The 21,738-nt window shown below is 36.6% G+C and overlaps 1 protein-coding gene across 4 annotated transcripts in view; it reads right to left on the bottom strand.

The window, feature by feature from the left end:
• The window catches only part of FBXL13 (F-box and leucine rich repeat protein 13), a 209,275-nt gene that overhangs the window by 13,330 nt on the left and 174,207 nt on the right, over window positions 1-21,738 (bottom strand). For all 4 annotated transcript variants that reach the window (XM_042916087.1, XM_042916105.1, XM_042916095.1 and 1 more), the window contains 2 exons: window positions 16,331-16,414; window positions 1,987-2,121 (listed from right to left, as the gene is read on the bottom strand). In XM_042916087.1, coding sequence (XP_042772021.1) covers window positions 1,987-2,121; window positions 16,331-16,414 — 219 coding nt within the window. The remainder of the gene's footprint in view (window positions 1-1,986; window positions 2,122-16,330; window positions 16,415-21,738) is intronic.

Raw genomic sequence — 21,738 nt, 5'->3', positions numbered from 1 at the left:
GTCAGAGTCTCCAGAAAACAGGCTTTCAGTCTCCTGCCTGGAGGGAAAGGTCTGGCAGCCACATTCTGGATGCTATGTTGGAATAGCTGTTGAGTGTCTCTGCATTTGGCATTCAGTCACTGAATTCCTGTTTTCACTGTTGTACTCAAACTCTGAATTTGCATGGTATCTCCCAGCCCAGCAAGCCGCTATTTTACTATCGGTAGAACAAATAATAGAGCAATTTTGCCCCCCAGAGGACATTTGGCATTATCTGGAGACATTTTTTATTGTCACAATAAGGGGGTGGGGGGGACCTGGTGCTACTGGCATATAGTGGGTAGAGAATAAGAATGCTGTTGAGAGAGCCAAAGCATAAGAGACTCTTAAAAACTGAGAACAAACTGAGGGTTGATGGGGGGTGGGAGGGAGGGGAGGGTGGGTGATGGGTATTGAGGAGGGCACCTTTTGGGACGAGCACTGGGTGTTGGATGGAAACCAATTTCACAATAAATTTCATATTAAAAAAAAAGAATGCTGTTAAACATTCTACAGGGTCGTGTACAGAATAACCACCCCCCCTACAAAAGAATTATCTCATCCAAAATATGAATAATGTCAGGGTTGAGAAATCTGGGAAATTTAGGAAATAAGTATCCAGTCTTTTGGTGAAGGTAGAGAAGGGCAGTTGCCCAGAGGCGTGAGGTAGAGGAGGAGATCTAGGATCTGTCTACTTCTCAAGAGCTCTTAACCCAGTCTTCCTTATTTTAGCTACCCTCTCCACCCAGTTCCAAAGGTAAACAGTGCCACCAAGTTTGAAGATCATGGTATAAATCAATCTTTTCCCCCACAGTTTTCTCTGTTGCTGGCTTAGGATTCAAAACTGCCTCTGTCTGCTAAATTCTATTGGTCGATCTGGTTTCAAGCTTCCAAAACTTTCTTGATCTTATCTCTTCTGTTTTCCCTACCAACAGTTCTTCTGTAGGTCTATAAGATTTTAAGAGGGAACAAAATTATATGTGTATATTCAATCTACCGTATTAATCCAGAATCAGAGATCTCTATTTCTTGACATGGAAATATGTCCATAGTGTATTAAGAAAAAGAAAGTAGGCTACAATGTCTTTTGGAAAGTATGATTCTATTCTTAAAAAAAAAAAAAAAAGACAAAAACAAATCTTCTATAACTATTTCTAATCTCTGTGTACATAGAAACAGTTCTAGAAGATAAGTATAAAATGCCAATACTGGTTATGTCTGGATGGTGGTATGACAACAGATTTTTACTTTCTCCTTTTTGTTTTTATATGTAGTCCAGAGGTTTTACAGTAAGTGCATATTTCTTTTATAAACAGATGTCAAAAAAATTATCAAACACTAGAAATAAGAATGAAGATGATTACATGTATTTTCAGTGTCATACTGGAACATCTTTAACAGGCTCACCAGAGGAATTCTATAAGGAATTATGTCTTTGTTTGGCATATTAATTAGTACCGATTAGGGCCTAAAGTCGATGAAGTTACATGTTATAACTTGTTATATTTTTGTCCAGGGGAGATGAAAATTATTTCTTTCTGGTAGAAACTATAAATCCAAGGTTATGGATTTATTACCTTATAGGACATTAACCAACTTTGGATCTAACCTAAAAATCATATTCCAACATTCTTTTTCTTCAGTTCCTATAAATATCCAGTTTGATCAAATGCTGTATGGACTGGTTTTACCATTTTGCTGGTCCTCTCATTAATGAATTCATAAATCTTGACACGTTTTTATATTTGAATGGGAATTGTTTTTAACTTTTTGAAAATTCTACTTTAACACAAATGAAATCATAAAGCCATTTCCCAGTTGAGGAAAGAGAAAAAAAATGTAATGAATACCTCAGGCATAGCAAAGAAAACAAATTCTATGATGACACTGACCCCTGACTGCTACCCTGCCTGGGTTCCTTGTCTGTGTTTCAACTGGACACATCTGAGCTCTGACTCCTGCACTTACCTTTGGACAGCCAGCAATGCTGAGAGATGTGAGGGAAACACAATAAATGGCCAGTGCTTTAATAATCTCATTTGACAGCTGGGAGCAATAAGAGACATCCAAGTGTTCTAAGATCAGTGAGCCTTTGCAGAACGCCTGCAAGAAATTTCAAAGTCAAAGATTTTTTTTTCTTTTTTTTCTCTTAGTCTTTATTCATCTAGAGCCATCTTACCCACAGCAGCTTGCTTAGTATGCATTTCAGTCCCTGAAGTATAGATGTGTTACATCTTGTTGAAAAAAAAAAAAGAAGAAAAAGCTATTACATCCATTTTTTTTTTAAACAAAAGATATTCACACACCAGCCTAACCGCTTAGTAGTATACAAATTCCTGTTAGCGGAATTTGGTATTCCTGACATTAGTGCTGAGATTTTACCCATATGGTTAGTAATTATTAAAGTTATATTCAGCCAAATGAGTGGAGGAAAAGAATCTAGGGGGGAGAATTAGATGGCAGACACTGTGGGGTAATGTAGTGGGAAGACCACGGTCTTTGGAATCAGGCAGACCTTAGCAACTCCATCTTTCTGAGCCTTAGTTTCTTCTTTTTTAAATCAGGGAAAATAACATCCACCCTCTAGCATTGTTCTGAGATACCAAAATGTTCATCTGAAATTTCTAGGGCTAGAAAAATCCTGGAAATCATTGGAAATTCTTCCCTTTACCTTAGTAGTTATTAATTTTCATTCCCACTTTTCAGTTAAATAAAGACAAGAACTGAGTGATAAGAAGAATCCATGAGGAAAAAGTTTACAACCAAGCAGTTATACAAAAACAAAATGATCCACAAAAGTAAAATTGCAGTTGTAAAAATATACTAAGATGGATAGGAATTAGAAACCATGACCAATTCCAGATATACCAATTCCAGATATTGTACTTAACAAAAGTCCCTCCCCCAAATTATAAAAATTAGAAATTATCAACATGTGCTCAGTCACTTTAGAGGTTTTTCCTTATTGGAAAACAGCTCAAATTCTTAAAGTACTAAATCAAAGACTTCAGTAAATGATAGTTTACATTAATATTAGATTTTAGTAACTAGTGGCTTACTAATAAGGCATTGCTTATTTGTATGTAAAGATGGATGTCCATTGGACTACATGTCATTTTCCTTTCAGAACTGAGGGAAGGACCTGGGCTGTTGGATCACTTGATGCCATCAGGATGACTCCAGAGGTAAGACAACCAGTGGGCCTCCCTCCCACTTGACTATGCCAGTTTCCCATCATTTTAGCCCTAAGGAAGACTGGAAAGAACTAGTCAGCCCACTATTTTCTTTAGCAAGTTATAAAAGAGGCAAAATTTCCATGAGAGGCAGTTTAGCATAGGAAGTAAAAAATAGTACTAAAAGATATTGGTGATTTAACCCTCAATCATGATCTTTTCCTGACCAGAATAGCCAACAGTGATTCCTTTTTCCTCTGACCTCATGCAAAATTTGTCTTCTTCAATTGATTCAGCAGTTAACAGTATTTGATTTACTCCTGTATTGTGGCTAGCTTCGTATGGAGATCAGTCTTCTTTAGCAACTAAGTGATGACAAAAATTGGAAGGGGCAGCTTGTCATGAGATAGTGAGGTCCCTGTCATTGGAGATAATCAAGCATAGAGAGAATGCCCAGTGGTGGTGCAAGGGGAATCTGACTTTGAAGGACTGGAATGATTGGTCTTAAATCTCAGCTTGGAGATTCAACAGCTTTTTCAATGAGAATGCAGTAAGACTCTCAGAGGTATTGTGTGGAATTCTGCTAGCTTTTTATACCCTCTTTCACAAGTATCATATTTAGGATGCAGTAGGTTCTCAATAAATACTAGTTGGTTGATCCATCCTTTATAAGCATCTTCGAGAATATAAAGAATTCTGTTTTAATGATACAGGAATTCTTATGTCACAAGGAGTAGGGTAACATTGTTTTCTTCTTAGAAAATGGACAGAGTTCAGGGAACCATAGAAAATTTAAGGCGGGAAGGAATATTTAAACTAAGAATAATTTATTAAAAGATGAAACAAAATTTGAAGGGAGATTCAAGGCACTTAGTGTCTGAAAACCCTTTCAGTAACATCTGTCAATGCCTTGCACTGCTTGAATCAGTTCTGCTTTAGGTCTTAAAAAAAAAACAACTCGAATAGTCTTTGAAGTTGAACTTTCTCAGAGGTTTTAAAATTAAAGAATAACATAAAAACATATTAGAAGGTCTATGATACACTCATGGTAGCATTTTCATCCATGGAAAATCTGAGGCATAAAGACTGGTCTCAGGCTTTATGCTTGGCATAAGTCAGTGCAGATCTGAGAAGTCAGTCAGACCCTCTCCTCTCTTTGTAATTCACATTTTCCTTAAGACACATATAAGTCATAAGTAAGTTAAGTCTGCAGGCATGTTTCAACATAACCACTCATGAAATTCCATTTCTCCCCTACCGATAAGATTATTTTATGCTTTTCTGGCTCCAGTGATACAGATTCATATATATTTATCAATGCTGTTGATTTTCTTTTCTTAGAAAATGTCAGACTAAGCTTCTTCTAAGATGAAATATTTTACAGTGAAAATGGGGAGAAAATACAAAAGTTATCAAGTTTGGCTCCCATCCCACATATCAACCAGTTTTGCTGTGGGTTAACAATCTTGAAGAAAACTTCCAAATGTCTTTAAATCATTTCTTCTGTCTATCTTCGCAGCTGAGTCATAGTGTGGGAAGGCTTATTGACTACATTCCTAAACTGGGTATGTAGAGGAGACTGAGTTCCACTAACACTTACTGATTGTCACAATAATGTGCTTCTGCCAAAATCCTGACTTAAGCCACCTCAACAGGTGGCAGCCCTCAGTCTCAAAAAAGCTCCCCCTCGTGGTGCATACCCATTTTTGGACTATTTGCTTCATTTTTTCTTTTTCCCAATTAAAAATCTTGGGAAAATCTTGTAATGTCAAAAACCATTTTCTGTAATGAAGACTATTTTTGGCTGCTTCAAAGGCTAAAGTACAACGTCTACAATTTTAAGTTATAAACTGAATTCAAAACTTCAGTTTGTTGGGCCTCCTATATCCTACCAAACGTAGACTTGCTTTCACTAGGCATTAGAGCAGATGGATGTAGCTGTGGCCAGGGCACACTGAGCTGGGAAATCTGGGCATTGCCACCAGAACTAAATTCTACAGAGCCCAACGCCTCACTACTAGCAAAATGCCTCTCCTGTATTCCCACTCTCCCTGCCAGGGAAACCAGGCTGAGCAAGGCTCAGCATACTTCTTAGTATGCTTAGTAAATATGGAGGGGATTCTTAAAGGGCAAAGGCCAAAACCCAAAACAGGCGTTTCCGAAGATGCTTTCATGATGCAATTTGTTACCTAATTATATGGTGATTTGGGAGATAAGCTGTAGTTCAAGCCAGCTCAAATGTGGCTAACTCCACAAACTTTTCCCCAGTTCGTTCCTCTAGAAGAAATGCCTCTTCCAAATCCCTATAGCTTTTAACTTTTTTGTCTTTCTCACTTTCTACTTGTATTATAGCTATTTACATAATTTATCTCCTGCACTGACTGCAGCTTCTTGAGAGCAGAATCCATGTCTAATTTAACTCTTGCAGCCCCAACATCTAGCATGCAAAAGAGGTTCAAGATGAGAGAGTGTCCGAAGGGAATGGAAAATGCTGCTTAGCACAGGAGTAAGGAAAATGAGCTCCCATAGATTGCTCTTAGGACACTAAGTCCAGTCCTTCCCCACACCCTATTTAATAATTGAAGTTCTGAAGGTGGCTAAGAGCACAGAGTCTGGGGTCCACCAGCCTAAGTTCATATCCTGCCACTTAGAAGTTTGTGTCTCTTCATAAATTACCCTACCTCTCAATTCCTCAGTGATCTCATCTGCAACAGGAGAATAACATGGTACCTTAATATGACACCTACTTCATGGATTTGTAGGGAGGATTAAGTGAGTTAATATGAATACAGCAACTGAACAGTAGCTGGCACGTAGTAAGCAGTCGGTAAATAGTAGTCATAAAAAGAGATCAAATGTGGGGAAATTAAACAACAGAAAGGGTAAGCACTCAAAGAGAACGTATATCGGAAAGAAGACCTGGAAAAGCATAACAAAAAAAATACCCTTGAATTAGAATTTGTGGGGAGAAATTTCCAGAACAGTTTCAGGTTTTAGACTCTATCTCCAAAATAAAAATAAGCCCGGATTGGGCTACTCAAAGGTCAATCAGGCATTTCTCTTGTGGCCTGTAAGATAACCTACACTTTTTCCATTTTTCTAAGATAAGTAAAATTAAATGGGTGCCCAGTGGCCCAGTTACCTGGCACTTCCCCAGGGGTTTCTTTGGGATAAGAAGGGCATGGAAATTATCTAAGCTATACTAATCAGCCTGAAAGAATTGATAGGTTTCTGTTTACACAGCCAGCCACTCCACTTATTCTCTTTCTCATTCTTTCCAAGAAAATGGCAACTCAGAACTTTCACTCCGAGGGCTAAGTCATACTGTCCTCCTGTGACCTCTTCCATTTAAAGATCTCTAGGAAATAATGAGTTCATGAGCCATCGATGCTGCTTTGATCTCCCATTTGGGGGGGTAATGAACTAAGAGATGATGTAATCAAGGGAGGTTACTGGTTAAGCAGAAAACTTAAGGGGCCTGAAGTTGGGTTTGTGATCTTCAGAAAGTTACTTAACCTCAAGTTGTCTCATCTATAAGCAAATGGAAACAACCATTAACCTATCTCACAGGCTTATTGGAAGATAATGTACTCCAAAAGTACTTGACAGACATAGCACCCTTTACAAATCTTGGTTTTTGCCTCTCAGCAGTGGAACCAGAGAGGTCTTAGAACAATATTGTCTGCCATTTAAGACCCCTGAGAGAACATCCTCACTATCTTCCATATGTTGAAGGCTTTCAGATGAGGAAATATCATGTGCTAAATTTAACTGGAAGCTAAGAGAGAGGACAATTAGAAGTCATAATGTGGAAAAATCATAGCTTCTGTGAAATATGCCACAGGTACTCAGTTCATGTCAGGTGAGGCTTAGTAAGCAAGACCTAGGCATGCTACATGACAGAAAGATCAAACACAGATTGGCCACTTATATTTAAGAAGCAAAAGAAGCATAAACTCATACTCTTGTAGGAAAGTGGAATTTTGATGTTTATTTTTTGTGCCCCCCCTTTTTTTTTTACCTTCATACAATCTGACAGTTCTTATTTAACTTTTGGCAAGTTTCATCTTACACAGGATAAACTCATGTTCCAGGGACAGCTTACATGTTGGGAGAGTCCTCCAAAGGATTATCTTCCTTTTGACATATTCTCTTATAGTTCTTCTCTGTGGATGCTCAACATGAAAATAACAGATGTGTGCTTTCATTTAGCAAGTCTATCTGCTTCACTTGTCCAAAAATAGTTCTCCCCAGTGGGAGAGGGCAAGAAGCCAGGATTGGTGTTGGGTATTCTCAGTTTCGGCTATTTATCAGCCAAAGAAACATGGTACCCATGACTCCAGTATCCCTTGGAACCTTACAGACTGTGGGAAAACAACAAGCTGTCAAATCCCACATCCTTTGAAGTCTTGCAAATTTCTAATTCTATTGAATTGCCTCCACAATTGGGAACACACTAGGTTGAGGAACAACAGAGAATACTGAGCTTATTTCTTTTGCTCACAGCCTTAGGTAGAGAGAATAATGCCTAAGTGTCTTCTGGGACCTTGTAACTCTCTGTTAATTCCAAGTGTCTTAGGTGTGTTGGTTATGCTGTTCTATTATAGATTCTAGGAGACAGTTCTTGGTATGGATATCTATGAAGCACAGATTTCTGTAACAAAGATCTTAGTTGCTCTAGGTTTTGTTGGAGTTGCTTTTTCCACAAGGTAGCAGATACCTTCCTCTTAATTCTACCACAGGAATTCCATAGTTTCCTCTCCCCAAACCCTGTAAAATGATTCTACACCTGGGACCTTCTGGGATCTTCATCACAGAGAGTTTAGTCACTTATTTCCTAATAGTAACCTGGAATATTGGAGGAGGCAAAGAATTTTAATGAGCAGTATGGCCAAGAGACAGTGTCCAGATGTCTGAATGTCCTATCTCCCCACACAGAAGATTTCAGAGCTTCCACTGTATCAAAGGCCAAAGAGTAAAGCCATTTTGGAAAAGGATCCTCTGTTTGTTGCTTCCCTCACAACCCATAAACATAACTATATCCCTGGAGAAGAGGTGGAGTTATTGAAATCTCATACTTTGACAGCTTTTGAATGATTTAATCTTAGAAACCAAATAGAAATAAATGTTGGTTTTTTAAAAAATTGTTGCTATGTGGAACCAGCACATCTAATCCATCTTTGGCATTATAAGTCAGTACATGTCAAAGGCCACTAAAACCTCTAAACCACCAAGGGGGTGGAGTCTTTCAACTGATGAGAATGATTGATGAAAATCTTGCGTGAGCAACATTTTATAACTAGTCAGAAAGTTTAGTGATTCAAAGTAAGAGTTTGAGATCAGAAAAGAGTCTCTGGAGCATAATCCACTTGCTCCTAGGTAAGAATGAACCCGACATGGATGTTAGGTCAAGACATGAACCCAGTTCTTCTTACAATTTATAGAGAAATGTCCAGAAGAGGCTGTCAATGGGCCATTCTTGGAGAGGAGGACTCAGAAATGTTGCTGAATGTTGCAGGTACTCCTAGGCCTTTTTGACTTGAGTATCCATGTATGCTCTTCAGTTATAAGAGTTTCAGTTCTCTAGCACAGGTAATGCAGGATACAGGACAGAGAACCCTGAACCCTCGGTCCCCACTTGGACTCAGCCTGTAGCAGCCTCACATCTACAGAACCCCTTGACTTGCTGAACAGTCCTGGATTGGGCTGAAAACCAATTGAATAGTAATGGATCTTAGTCTGCTGCTCTCCCAGCCATAGAGTAGCTCTTGATTCACCCATGCAGCCACCCTTCCCAGTCCTTATTCCTTGATCCCTCTTCTCTACATCTCTATTTATAAATCAAGATAAATCAGTTACAAAGTAAAGGTCAAATAAAAAATAAAATCAAAAGTTTGTAACAAGAGAATGGATAAAAGATGTTAAAGGTTAAAAGACAAAAGGAACTCATAATCTCAAGTGTCCAAGCACTTAGGTCAAGATTAAGGGTCTCAAAAAAGAAAGACTGTAAGAGAACAGTGAAAGAAGTGGATGTTCTAGCATCTCTACCACTGCTTATACCCCATAAACAAAAGTTGTCAAGTATTTTTGCGATCATCAGAGAATATGACATTATCCTAGGCTACAACTAGGTTGTTAAAATTCATCAGTGGTGCCATTTGGGAGATGTCAGTAAACTGCTTGAGAAGGATATATGCAACAAATCAGGCAGAAAAGACACTAGAGAGTAGATAAGGCTGAACCACTACCACATGCCTCTTATTCTTCTTATGTAGTTATAAATACATCCACTGCATTCCGGCTGCAGGGCTTTAAAACACAGATATCCATCTCTATTAGAGAGTCTTTTGAGATATGTATATATACACACATAATAAAAGGTAAGAGGAGACCATGTTTGGGTTTGAAGAACAGTGATATTTATCTAAGTCTGAATCTTCTCCTCCTCCCCAAACCATAAAATCTATAGAGGGAACAAACAAAACTACATAGTACCCATATTCTCCCTATTAGAAGATAGAGAACAACTACAACCTTCGAATTACCTGTAAGTAGAGTAAAAACATATTCCAACGGAGCTCCCTTAGCCTGCCTGCAGCCACTACAAGCCTATGGATTCAGAGAGTGGGAAAGGGGACTCTGTCCTAAGAGTATAAGGGTAAAGAGAGCTTAGAGAGGAAGCACAGACAGAATCACTCACAAAGAAGAGAAAGTGCAAAACTAAACGTCAAAATACTGAATAGGACTTGGTAGTTCATCGCACTGGCTACATGACTTAGCTATGGGAAAGAGCTTGAAAATGAGGGTACCATAAATCTCCCAGGCAGCCAAGTCAGATGGACGGATGTCATCCGTAACCATGTCTTCACTTCCAAGCCTACTGAAACTCAACAGTTCCATGGATTTTACTACTTAAATGTTCTCCAATCCATTCCCTTCTCTCTAGTCTCACTGTTACTGTCCTTGTAGGCCTGCCACTCTCTCTCTCCTGGACTATAATAAAATCCTCTTACCTTATATTCTTTCTATAAATCTTGAGAGCTGTCCTCTCTCCCCTCTACCCTTCAGTCTAAATTCCACATTTCTTCTTAAAGTGATCTTCCAGTGGGTAAGCTTTCCCTGGCATTCCCACGCTGACTTAAGTACCACAACTGAATCCTTCTGGAGATTTCTTTATTACAGTATAATAGCTAGAATTATCACTTTGGAATTAGACATTATACCCTAGCTCATATGTTTATTTGTTTCATGACTTTGGGCAAAATTCTTAACCTCTTTGAACCTCGATTTCCTTATCTATAAAATCAAATTAAAAGTATTACCTACTTCATAAGGTACTTAATTAATACACAGGAAATACTTAGAACAGTGCCTTGCATATAGTACATGCTAAATTAACATTAGCCAACAATCAGCACATGGTATTGGATTTTTCTTTTTATAAGCCTATTTGACTAGGCCTTGACTTATTAAAAAAAATTTTAGAATGATTTTTGTTTTCAAAAAACTGACAGATTACCTCAGTGTCCACTGCATAGAAAATCCAGTTCACATGTTCTTAGTTCAATCACTGAGCAAGATTTTCACAAAATAAATCTGAATGAGACAATTTGAATATTTTCTTACATGAAGGCATAGAGTTATTCATCTACGTTGAACTTAATCATTTCAGTTTTTGCCAACTCAGTGATTGCAAATCCTGGGGTTGTACTAAGGAAACTTAAGAATCTTTATGAATGGACACGACCAAAGTACCTGAACTTCGGGGCAGCCGTAGGCTCTGCCTGTATGAGCACAGCTAGCTCACCAGGCTGCACACTGCAGGGAGTTCAAAGAGAGCAAGCTCCCGACGCCAAGGGCAGTGCTCAGCACTGATGGCTGCCTACCTGCCCAGCTCGCCAATAGCTTTCTGCTCTTGGCTCCTGAGCTCTCCAGTTCCTGACTTCATTCCTGGACTCTAAAGGTCTGATTCAGGCCTAATTTACATTTATCATCCCTTTTGGTTGTTATTGATTCAGCCAGCATCCATGAATCCAGAAGCAATGTTCCAGACTTCCAGTTTCCAGTCTGTCCTGAGAGTTTGGAACTTATCACTTCTATCCTCAAAAGAAGAAAAAGGGTGAGTGAACTGAAAATCAACAACTCTTCTTAGATCTGTCAGATAATTGCGGTCACAAAGCAAACCACACTCTGAAAACTGGGAAGACAGGTGAATACAGAGAATCAGGGCTTACTAGGAGCAGAAGCCGGTGGCTGAAGCCAGTATCAGCTGGAACATTTAAAGGGCTATTGACTAACTGCCAGAAACTGAGAGTAGATTAGTTTGAGAGAAAAGTTTCTGGGGCCCAGCCTTAGCTGAGCCCCCATGCTTTCATGAGCTTATCCAGGAGACCCACCAAGTTCTCAGGATGAAGATCAGAGAAAAATGCCCTCATGCTTCCTACATGGGGAGAGGGAAAGTAATCATTGTAAGATACCTCCAGAGCATCTGTTCTCATTAACAAAAGCTTGACCTCAAGGGATACTGTTTTACCAGAACCTACCCAACATGGGTTTTATGAGAGCCAATCCAGCAAAGGGTCAGGGAAATACCCAAATCCAGCCCCTCTCACCTTATTGTCTTACCTCAGTGTAGCAGAGGCAGGGAGAGGGGTTGGAAGCACTTGTAAAGATCACTGTCCTGGGACACAGGCCCGTTTGAAGACCGAGACTTAATCATATGAATATAGAATGAGACCTCCCACAACACATCTAACTACCACACAAATAGTGTTCCTGCATAATAACACCTTAACAAAAAAGATTAGAAATCAGACAAAATATGCTCTCAGGGTAAGATGGAATTAAACTAGAAATCACTAAATAAATAAGTAAATAAATATTTTTTTTAAAAAAAGTAAATAAACTAGAAATCACACAGACAGCTAGAAAATCCTAAAATATTCAGAAGTTGAGCACCACATTTCTAAATAAACATGGGTCAAAGAAGTCTCAAGAGGGTTGATGGGGGGTGGGAGGGAGGGGAGGGTGGGTGATGGGTATTGAGGAGGGCACCTTTTGGGATGAGCACTGGGTGTTGTATGGAAACCAATTTGACAATAAATTTCATATATTAAAAAAAAAAGAAGTCTCAAGAGAAGATTTATGCATATTGAAAAAATATGTTTAATATCATAATCCCAGTGAAAAACAGCAATCCAATTTCTTTTTAACTGGTTTGTTCTCTTATTCTATTTTCAAGAAAATAGCAATTGTATTTATGTAGTGTTCTAGATTTTTTAAATGCTTTTACATATGTAAATTTATTTAGTCATTTATATTTAAGTGCCTCTGAAAAATACATGATTCATTCACAGAAGTAAAAACTAATAAGCTGTTTCTTCCAAGAACATATTCTAAACTATCTCCTTAGCATTAGAGTAGTTTGGCTGTCATGATTACCTGCTTGCTGACTCTGGTTAACTAAGGTAAACAAATTATCAAACTATTATGCCAAATATGTTTATTTTTTATTTACTAGTATATGTTAGTTTCTATTTCATTAAATAAAATAATAATCATAGTAATAGGCAATATTCATCATGCATTGTGTCAGAAACCATGCTAAGTACTCAGATGTTTTATATCATTTAATCCTCACAACAGGGAGACTGTTTTATTATTACACCCATTTTTACAAGTGAAGAATCCAAGGCCCAGAGGAGGAAACTAACTTGTCCAAAGTCACACATCTTGACAGACTAAAACTGTAAACTTCTGTCTGACTCTAGAGCAGATGTTGGCAAACTGCCAAATTTTTACTTGCAGGACAAATCTTGTCTGTCACTGTTTTTTATATGGCCTTCACTCTGAGAATGGCCTTTACATTTTTAAGTGGTTGAAAAAAATCAAAAGAAGGATAATATCTCATGCCATGTGAAAATTATATAAAATTCAATTTTTCCATAAAGTTTTATTGGAACACAGTCACTGTCATTTATTTATGTGTTGTCTATGGCTGTTTTTTACTCTACAGTAGCAAAGTTGAGCAGTTGTGACCACAAACTGTATGGCCTACAAAGCCTAAAATGTAAACTATCTGACCCTTACAGGAAAATGTTACAGAAAGGTTATACGAAAAGATGACTCCTGTTCTAGGGTGCTAGTTCCTGTCTGCCTCACAATTATAGCCACTATGGGAGCAATGAATTGTTGTGGAGCTAAGTGAATTGTGTGCATAAGATTATGTAGCTATGTAAGAGGCAGAATCAGGATAAAAATAAGGATTTTGGATAGCTAGGCCCACATTGCCAATATTATATCCATTGCCTTTGCTATCAGAGAGCTAGTCTATACACTTTTGTAAGAAAAGATCCTTTTAATTTACATGGATATTTAATTTTTAAAATTAAAATATAAACAAAAAGATAATTATTTAACAGACTAATTTTTATGATTTGCTTTGAATATTGATCACTAACTATCTGGTCTCAGCCTAGAAATATATAATCTTACAGCATCTCTATATGTGTGTAATCTAACATACACTAAAATGTGTATACATAATTTAATTTACACACATATACCAGACATGCAGATACACACATCGCTGCATGTAAACATGCAATCTAACATATGCTAAAACATATACACATTTAATTTGCACACATATACTATACATAGGTATACATTTACATACATATCTTCATGTAAGCACATATGTACGCACACTTTTCCCTGCATATACATGTGTAAGCCCTTGTGGTAAGTCATAACTAACCTTGATTTTTTCCTCTCCAATGCCCTTTCTTAATCAGCTACCTCAACTTACAAACACGGAAATAATAAAAAAATTTTGTCTAGCTGCAAAGGACCTACATATGGTCGTATATATGACCATTACAAAAATGCATTTACAGCATACTTCATTCCAAAAACAGGGAATGAGAAATATAAACGAGATAAAGGGAGTAGAAAAAGCAACTAGAGAAAAATAAAAGCAACTAGAGTAAATAATTACATTTGTTCCGTTGGTTCTATCCAAGTAACAAGACAACTTCCATTTTCTCTATATTGCAACATCCCAATTAAACCAATTATTTTACCAAACTTGACAGTTTGTTATTTAATTAAATTCATAAAATGTTCAAGGAGAAGTTTTCCTGAGAAATGCTCAGTTATGACTGCATCAAACATCTTTTCCAAAATGCGTGTGCCTTTGAAGAGCACCAAATAATTTTAGTCTAACATGATCACTAAATGTCTAATGTTCTCAGACAAAAGACTGAAGCTGGAAGAAGTAATTAAAACCAGATCCTAAGTCAGTACATCTGAGACTCCAGACACTTAATCTGCATGTGCTGCGGTTTCCAGTTAAACACTAAAATGAGGTAATTTTTTATTCTGATTATGTTCATGCCTCTTGCAAAACCTAACCAGGGTAAAAATGTTTATCTCATTTTTTTCATTAAATCATGATGTTGAATCTAAGTTTCAATGTCTTGTGCTAAAAAGAGAATCTCCCATAGTTACCTTTTATAAGTAACAAGAAAGCAAATTCCTGACAAATTGTGGATAATGTAAATATCTCAGTATAATCACCTTATTTTACTCCCTTCCCCTCTCTTTTGTAAATCCAAATAAGGAGTTGTGAAATAGGTTTCTGTGTCATTTTCTCTTCTCACCTTCTTTGTCTCCTCTCTTTGGGGACTTAATACTTGGGCTGGAGGAGGCACAGAGGAGAAAGATTGTCATATGCCCAGAAGTATGAGTATACTGGGAACCTTAGAAAGGTAAAACTGATTAACAGCCACAACATACATATACACACCAAAAGCAGGAGAAAGAGAAAAAAAAAAATTTTGTGAACTTGAATAGAATAGCTGATCTTATGTAACTAATAATTAAATAATTTCGTATTTCCGTGCTCCTGTATTCCCTTTTTTTATTTTCTCTTCTAGATCACTGAAAAAATACATACCAATTTTTTAAAAAATTACATTTTTTTCCACTCATCTGAATGATCGTGTAGTTAGCATATGGAAGAAGGCTTTTATTTAAAGTCTAAGAGTGTCTAAAAATAGTGTAATTTTCAGGTTTCAAGGACCGAAAATAAAAATGCCTGGAACCCATGGAGTCAAAGAGAAATGGCAAAAAGCTCTGGCTTCCTAATACTTAGCCTCATATTTTGTTTTGTTTGTTTTAATGTTTACTTATTTATTTTTGAGAGAGAGAGCACAAGCAGGGGAGGGGCAGAGAGAGAGGGAGACAGAATCTCAAGCAGGCTCTGAACTGTCAGCAAAGTGTCAGATGCAGGGCTCGATCTCATGAACCACTCATCATGAGCTGAAACCAAGAGTTGGATGCTTAACTGACTGAGCCACCCAGGTGCCCCTAGTCTCATATTTTGATCAGCACTTTCTCATCCCATGGAATGTTTTAAAAATTAGTTAGTAATTGGTGTATGTTAAGAGTCCATGTCATCACCATGCTAGGTTTCCAGTGTAATTGATCACCATATAAAAAATATAGCCCAGGGAGGGGAGGGTGGGTGATGGGTATTGAAGAGGGCATCTTTTGGGATGAGCACTGGGTGTCGTATGGAAACCAATTTGACAATAAATTTCATATATTTAAATATATATATATAGATAACCCAGTATTAGAAATGTTAATATTTAACTGTTTTATTTTAATAATCTTTGTTCTGTCACCTTGTCAAAGACCTTTTAAGAGCCTGACTTTATCGTATTCATGGATAAAGTTTTATGTAAATGTACGTTTAACTTTTAAATGAACTGTAGTAGGGTAAATCATTGTTTAACCTTAGAAAAACCTTTTGGCTTTTTCTCTTAGTAGATTACAGGTATCTAAATGTTTTGTAACCCCTTTTGTTAAAACCTTGTCCTATATGGAAGTTGTTAGTCCTTATTTATCCCATGAGTCTAACACTGGGAAGAGAGAGAGTAGAGAGGAAAAACGAGAAAATAAATTCCCTTAGTCACCTTAGGCTATGGAGACCTGTCTAAAGTCCAGTTTACCTTGTCTCAATCAGCATATTTATAATCCACTTATTTTTTCTACTCTGACCTATAAAGTTTGTTCAGTTTGTGCTTAAATTTTAACCATAATTCTTTAAGAGAAGACCTTAATTATCTTACCTGAATTCCAACATCGGTGATTTTATAACACTCAGATAGAGAAAGTTCCTTTAATTTTTTATGTCTGGAAAGTGTCATCAAACCCTAAAATATAAATAATATAAAGATCATTTTGTGATTATAATTTAGTACAAACAGTATATGTCTAGTAAAATAACAACCTTTTATGCAAAATAGTTTAACTTCTGTCTTATATTTCTTTACACTTGTAAAATTACTTTCATTAGGCAACATTTTAAATAAAAATTTCAGGTTGTCTCTAATGTTTTATAAAAAGTATGATAGAATCCTCCTGAGGCAAGGGAAATAAAAGCAAAAATAAGCTATTGGAACTACATCAATATAAAAAAAACTTCTACACAGCAAATAATCAACAATACTAAAAGACAACTCACTGAATGGGGGAAGATATTTGCAAATGATATATATGATAAAGGGTTCGTATCCAAAATATATAAAGAACTTAACACTTAATAAATGAGTAATCCAATTAAAAAATGAGAAGAAGACATGAATAAACATTTCTCCAAAGAAGATACCCAGATGGACAACAGACATGAAAAGATGTTCATCATAACTTGTCATCAAGGAAATGCAAAGCAAATGAGATATCACCTCACACCTGTCAAAATGACTAAAATCAAAAACATAAGAAATAAGTGTTGGTGAGGATGTGGAGAAAAAGGAACCCTCTTATGCTTGTGGGAATACAAACTGATGTAGCCACTGTGGAAAACAGCATGGAGTTTCCTCCAAAAGTTAAAATTAAAATTACTATGATCCAGCAAATGTACTACTGAGCATTTACCCAAAGAATACAAAAATGCTAATTAAAAGGAATACATGCACCCCTATGTATATAGTGGCATTATTTACTATAGCCAAACAATGGAAGCAGCCCAAGTATCCATTGATAGATGAATGGACATATATATATATATATATATATATGTATATACATGTATATACATGTATATGTATATATATATATATATATGTATGTATATAGTATTTCATTGTGTATATATAAAGTTACCATGTGACCCATATGAATGGAATATTATTCAGCCATAAAAATATTGAAATCTTGCCATTTACAACAACGTTGATGGATCTGTAGAGTGTTATGCTAAGTGAAATAATTCAGAGAAAGATAAATACTATATGATATCACTCATGTACAATGTAAGAAACAAAACAAATGAGCAAAGGAAAAAAGAGAGAAAGAGAGAGAGAAAGAGAGACAAAGAGACAGACTCTTTAACCATAGAAAACAAACTGATGATTACCAGAGGGGAAGTGGGTGGGGCATGGGTGAAATAGGGGAAGGGGAGGAAGAGTGCACTTACAATGAACACTGAGCAATGAATGAAATTGTTGAGTCACTGTGTTGTACACCTGAAACTAATATAACACTGCGTGTTAACTATACTGGAATTAAAATTTTTTCAATAATAAAAATTAACATTAAATTAAAATATAAAAAGAGGGCATTGGCCACTCTTTCATTTCTCCTCCTCTTGCCCCGGATCTAGCGTAGGAAGAGGGGAAAAAAGTGTGACAGAATCCCAAAGCCAGAAATTTCCTTGTTACCTGTATTTAGGTAAATATTATCTAAGTCAATTATTTTGAAGACACTTCATGTGGCTATTTAATCTATTTGTCAGTAAATTCTTACTTGTGCCCAGCCTAAAAATCTGAAATCTTTAGCTCATTTTACTATGTTTAATTGCTTGGAGAGGGAACAGATCTTTATATAAAGGCCTACAGATAGACAATCATTCATCAATAATAGCTCTCTCTTTCAGTTTAAAAGCTTTGTTTCTTGGGGTGCCTGGGTGCTCAGTCGGTTGAGTAAGTGTCCGCTCTTGACTTAGGCTTAGGCCATGATTTCACAGTTCGTGAGTTTGAGCCCTACATCAGGCTCTGTGCTGACAGCAAGGAACCTGTTTGGGATTCTCTGTCTCTCTGCCCCTCCCACGCTCATGTGCTCTGTTTCTCTCTCTCAATAAATAAATAAATAAATAAATAAGCTTTTAAAAAAGATTTAAAAGCTTTGTTTCTTTTTAGTTAACAAAACATTGATTACACTTTTTAGTTCTTAAATGTTTTTAATGTGTGGTTCTGCTGTTTCATTTCTCAGTACTTTCACCATTAAACTGGGGAAACTGATTAATGTGCCTTTTAGATACCATTTTCCTGGTTTATTATGCTTCCTATAAAAGGTGGACAAGAGCAGTTTCCTCTCATTCTGTGGTCCCAGAGCTGACTGGCAGGGAAAATACCAGAAATGGTATATAGATTTGTCCTTTTTAAATTTTATTTACAGGATTGGTTTACATTTTATTGAGCTTAAATACAGCATTTGGACCATAATTTAAAATGGGTTATGCAAATATTATATCCAGTTGTTTCACTGATGTACATATTAGGCCCTTTTGTTTAAAAAATAAAATGAAATCCAGGTCAAGGAAAGAAGTGCTTAAAAATCTTTTTTTTCTTTTAATAATCTTTTTTTATTAATTTTATTTTTTTTAATTTACATCCAAATTAGTTAGCAGATTGTAAAACAATGATTTCAGGAGTAGATTCCTTAATGCCCCCTACGCATTTAGCCCATCCCCCCCTCCCACACCCCCTCCCATAACCCTCTGTTTGTTCTCCATATTTAAGAGTCTCTTCTGTTTTGTCCTCCTCCATGTTTTTATATTATTTTGGTTTCCCCTCCCTTATGTTCATCTGTTTTGTCTCTTAAAGTCCTCATATGAGTGAAGTCATATGATTTTTGTCTTTCTCTGACTGACTAATTTCACTTTGCATAATACCCTCGGGTTCCATCCACGTTGTTGCAAATGACAAGATTTCATTCTTTTTGATTGCTGAGTAATACTCCATTGTGTGTGTGTGTGTGTGTGTGTGTGTGTGTGTGTGTGTGTGTGTATATGCACACCACATCTTCTTTATCCATTCATCCATCGATGGACATTTGGGCTCTTTCCATACTTTGGCTATTGTTGATAGTGCTGCTATAAACATGGGGGTTGAAACATGTATGTTTGAAACAGCATACCTGTATCCCTTGGATAAATAACCTAGTAGTGCAATTGGGTCGTAGGGTAGTTCTATTTTTAATTTTTTGAGTAACCTCCATACTGTTTTCCAGAGTGGCTGCACCAGATTGTGTTCCCAGGAAATCTTCTTAATTGATGCCACTGTTTAAACTGCAATTTCTAATTTCATTTAACAGTTTTGTATATCATCCAAAAATAAAATCACTCCATTCATTTTTAAAATTTTATTGCAAATGTGGACTCTTTGGGTAGGAACACATTATGTTTTCTGCCTCCTTGTTTCAAAACAAAAAAATTACTAAACCCTGTGGAGCCGGCACATGTGGTCTCAGTTCCAGATGTGGATGCTATTTTTTTTTTATTCATGTTAGAAGAACTGGAGCTTAGATATTCCCCCAGCAGAAACCAAATTGTTCAAACAAAAGTAATAAGTAAGAGATACAAGGTTTGTCTCATTGCCCTGTACTTGATAATAGCTAAGTATGTGTTATTATCCTATGGGGAATTTGTCCTATGAAACTATCTCTGGAGTTTTCACTTTTGTTTCTACTTTTATGTAGCCAAGTTAGAATTTTTTAAGATGAACTGGAAACAAAGTACACCTGCAAAGTATGACATTTGACAGCCTATATTCTCTTTACCACTTTATTCAAAAACACTATGTGGTAATATTAAAATAGAATGCTATGTTTCATCACTATAATTGTTCGTTAAAATATATGGCCTCAAAATTTAATTAAGATAATTAGCCATTAGTTAAATGCACATCAAAACCACAGTGAGATATCACTACATACCTACAATGATGGCTATACTTAAAAAGATAATAAAAAATGTTTGTGAGGATGTGAAGAAATTAAAATCCTTATTCACTGCTGATGGGAATGTAAAATGGTCCAGTCACTCTGGAAAATAGTCTGGCATTTCTTCGAAATATTAAACGTAAAGTTACTATATGACCCAGCAATTCACTCCTCAGTATATACCCAAAAGAAATGAAAATATATGTCAACACAAAAAACTGGACTCGAATGTTCCTTAGCAGCATTATTCGTAATAGAAAAACAGTGAAACAAGCCAAATGGCCATCAACTGGTAAAAGGATAAATAAAATGTGTTATATCCTTAAAACGGAATATTATTTAGCAATAAAAAAGTATGATGCATACGACCATATAGATAAACATGTAAAACATTATGCTGAGTAGAAGAAACCAAACCCTAAAGGCCATATATTATATGATTCCACTGATTCGAAAAGTCCAGAATAGGTAAATATATAAAACCAGAAAGTAGATTAGTGGTTGCCTAGGGTGGGGTAGAGGGTGGGTCCAGTCTAGGGAGTCACTGTTTATGGTGACTTTTTGAGGTGATGAAAATGTTCTGGAATTAGACTGTGGTGATGGTTGCATAACTCCATCAATATGTTAAAAACCACTAAATCGTACACTTTGAATCATAGAATTTTACAGTATTTAAATCATTTCTCAATAAAGATGTTTGTAAAAACTGAGATTGATTGGTATAATAACCATATAGCTAAATACAGAGTAGAAATATTCCTACAGCATCCTTCAGTCCAAGATGAACACAGAAAGTTCTCAGATCTGGACACCCAATCTCTTAGCAAGACAGGGAGCGAGAGATGCCATCATCTAATGTGCTGGACAAGTTACCAAAGGTCTTGCTGTTGTAAACACAACTTTGCAACTGAGCAGCAGCAAATCTGAGCCAGCTGGAGAAGACAAGTCCTCTGCTGAAAACTGCCTTGTGCTTGTATGGGATGACAGCTTCTCAGTACAAGTGAAATACATGATTCCAGTCAACAGGATTCATTTTTAACCGCTTTTTGACTCAGAAGGTTTTCAGATAAATGACCTAAAGAACATCAGAGCCAGCTAGGTAAAATGTTCTGCTTGGCACCGTGAGGTTCATAAATGCTCCAAATTAGGTGTTCTCTGAAACACTTGTTAAGTGCTTGGGATGAAAGTCCTAGGGACTTTACTTCTAGGGGGGTTGGAAAGAGGAGAGTGGGAAAACAAAAAGAAGGAGGAATGAGGAATCAACAAAAGGGAGTGACTGGGCCTCCCTTAGGTAAAGGGCAGGTGGATGCTTACTTTTCAGGGAAGTTGTAACCGTGAAAATGTAAATCCTCCTTAATGTCCTTCAAAAGTCAGCCAAACTCATGAATGTTTTGCAGGAAAAGTTTTGGCTTATTTTCCCAAAGTATAGGAAGGGAATAAATTATAATCAAGTGAAGCACAGAGGAAAGTTACTCGTGTGGTAGCCAAGATTGCAGGTGGTATAGTTTCATTATTATTCATTATTATTGATTAT

Source organism: Panthera leo, chromosome A2, assembly GCF_018350215.1.
Source record: "Panthera leo isolate Ple1 chromosome A2, P.leo_Ple1_pat1.1, whole genome shotgun sequence".
NCBI lineage: Eukaryota > Metazoa > Chordata > Mammalia > Carnivora > Felidae > Panthera > Panthera leo.
Note: the sequence above shows the minus strand (reverse complement) of the source record. Positions and strands in the feature narration are given on the sequence as shown.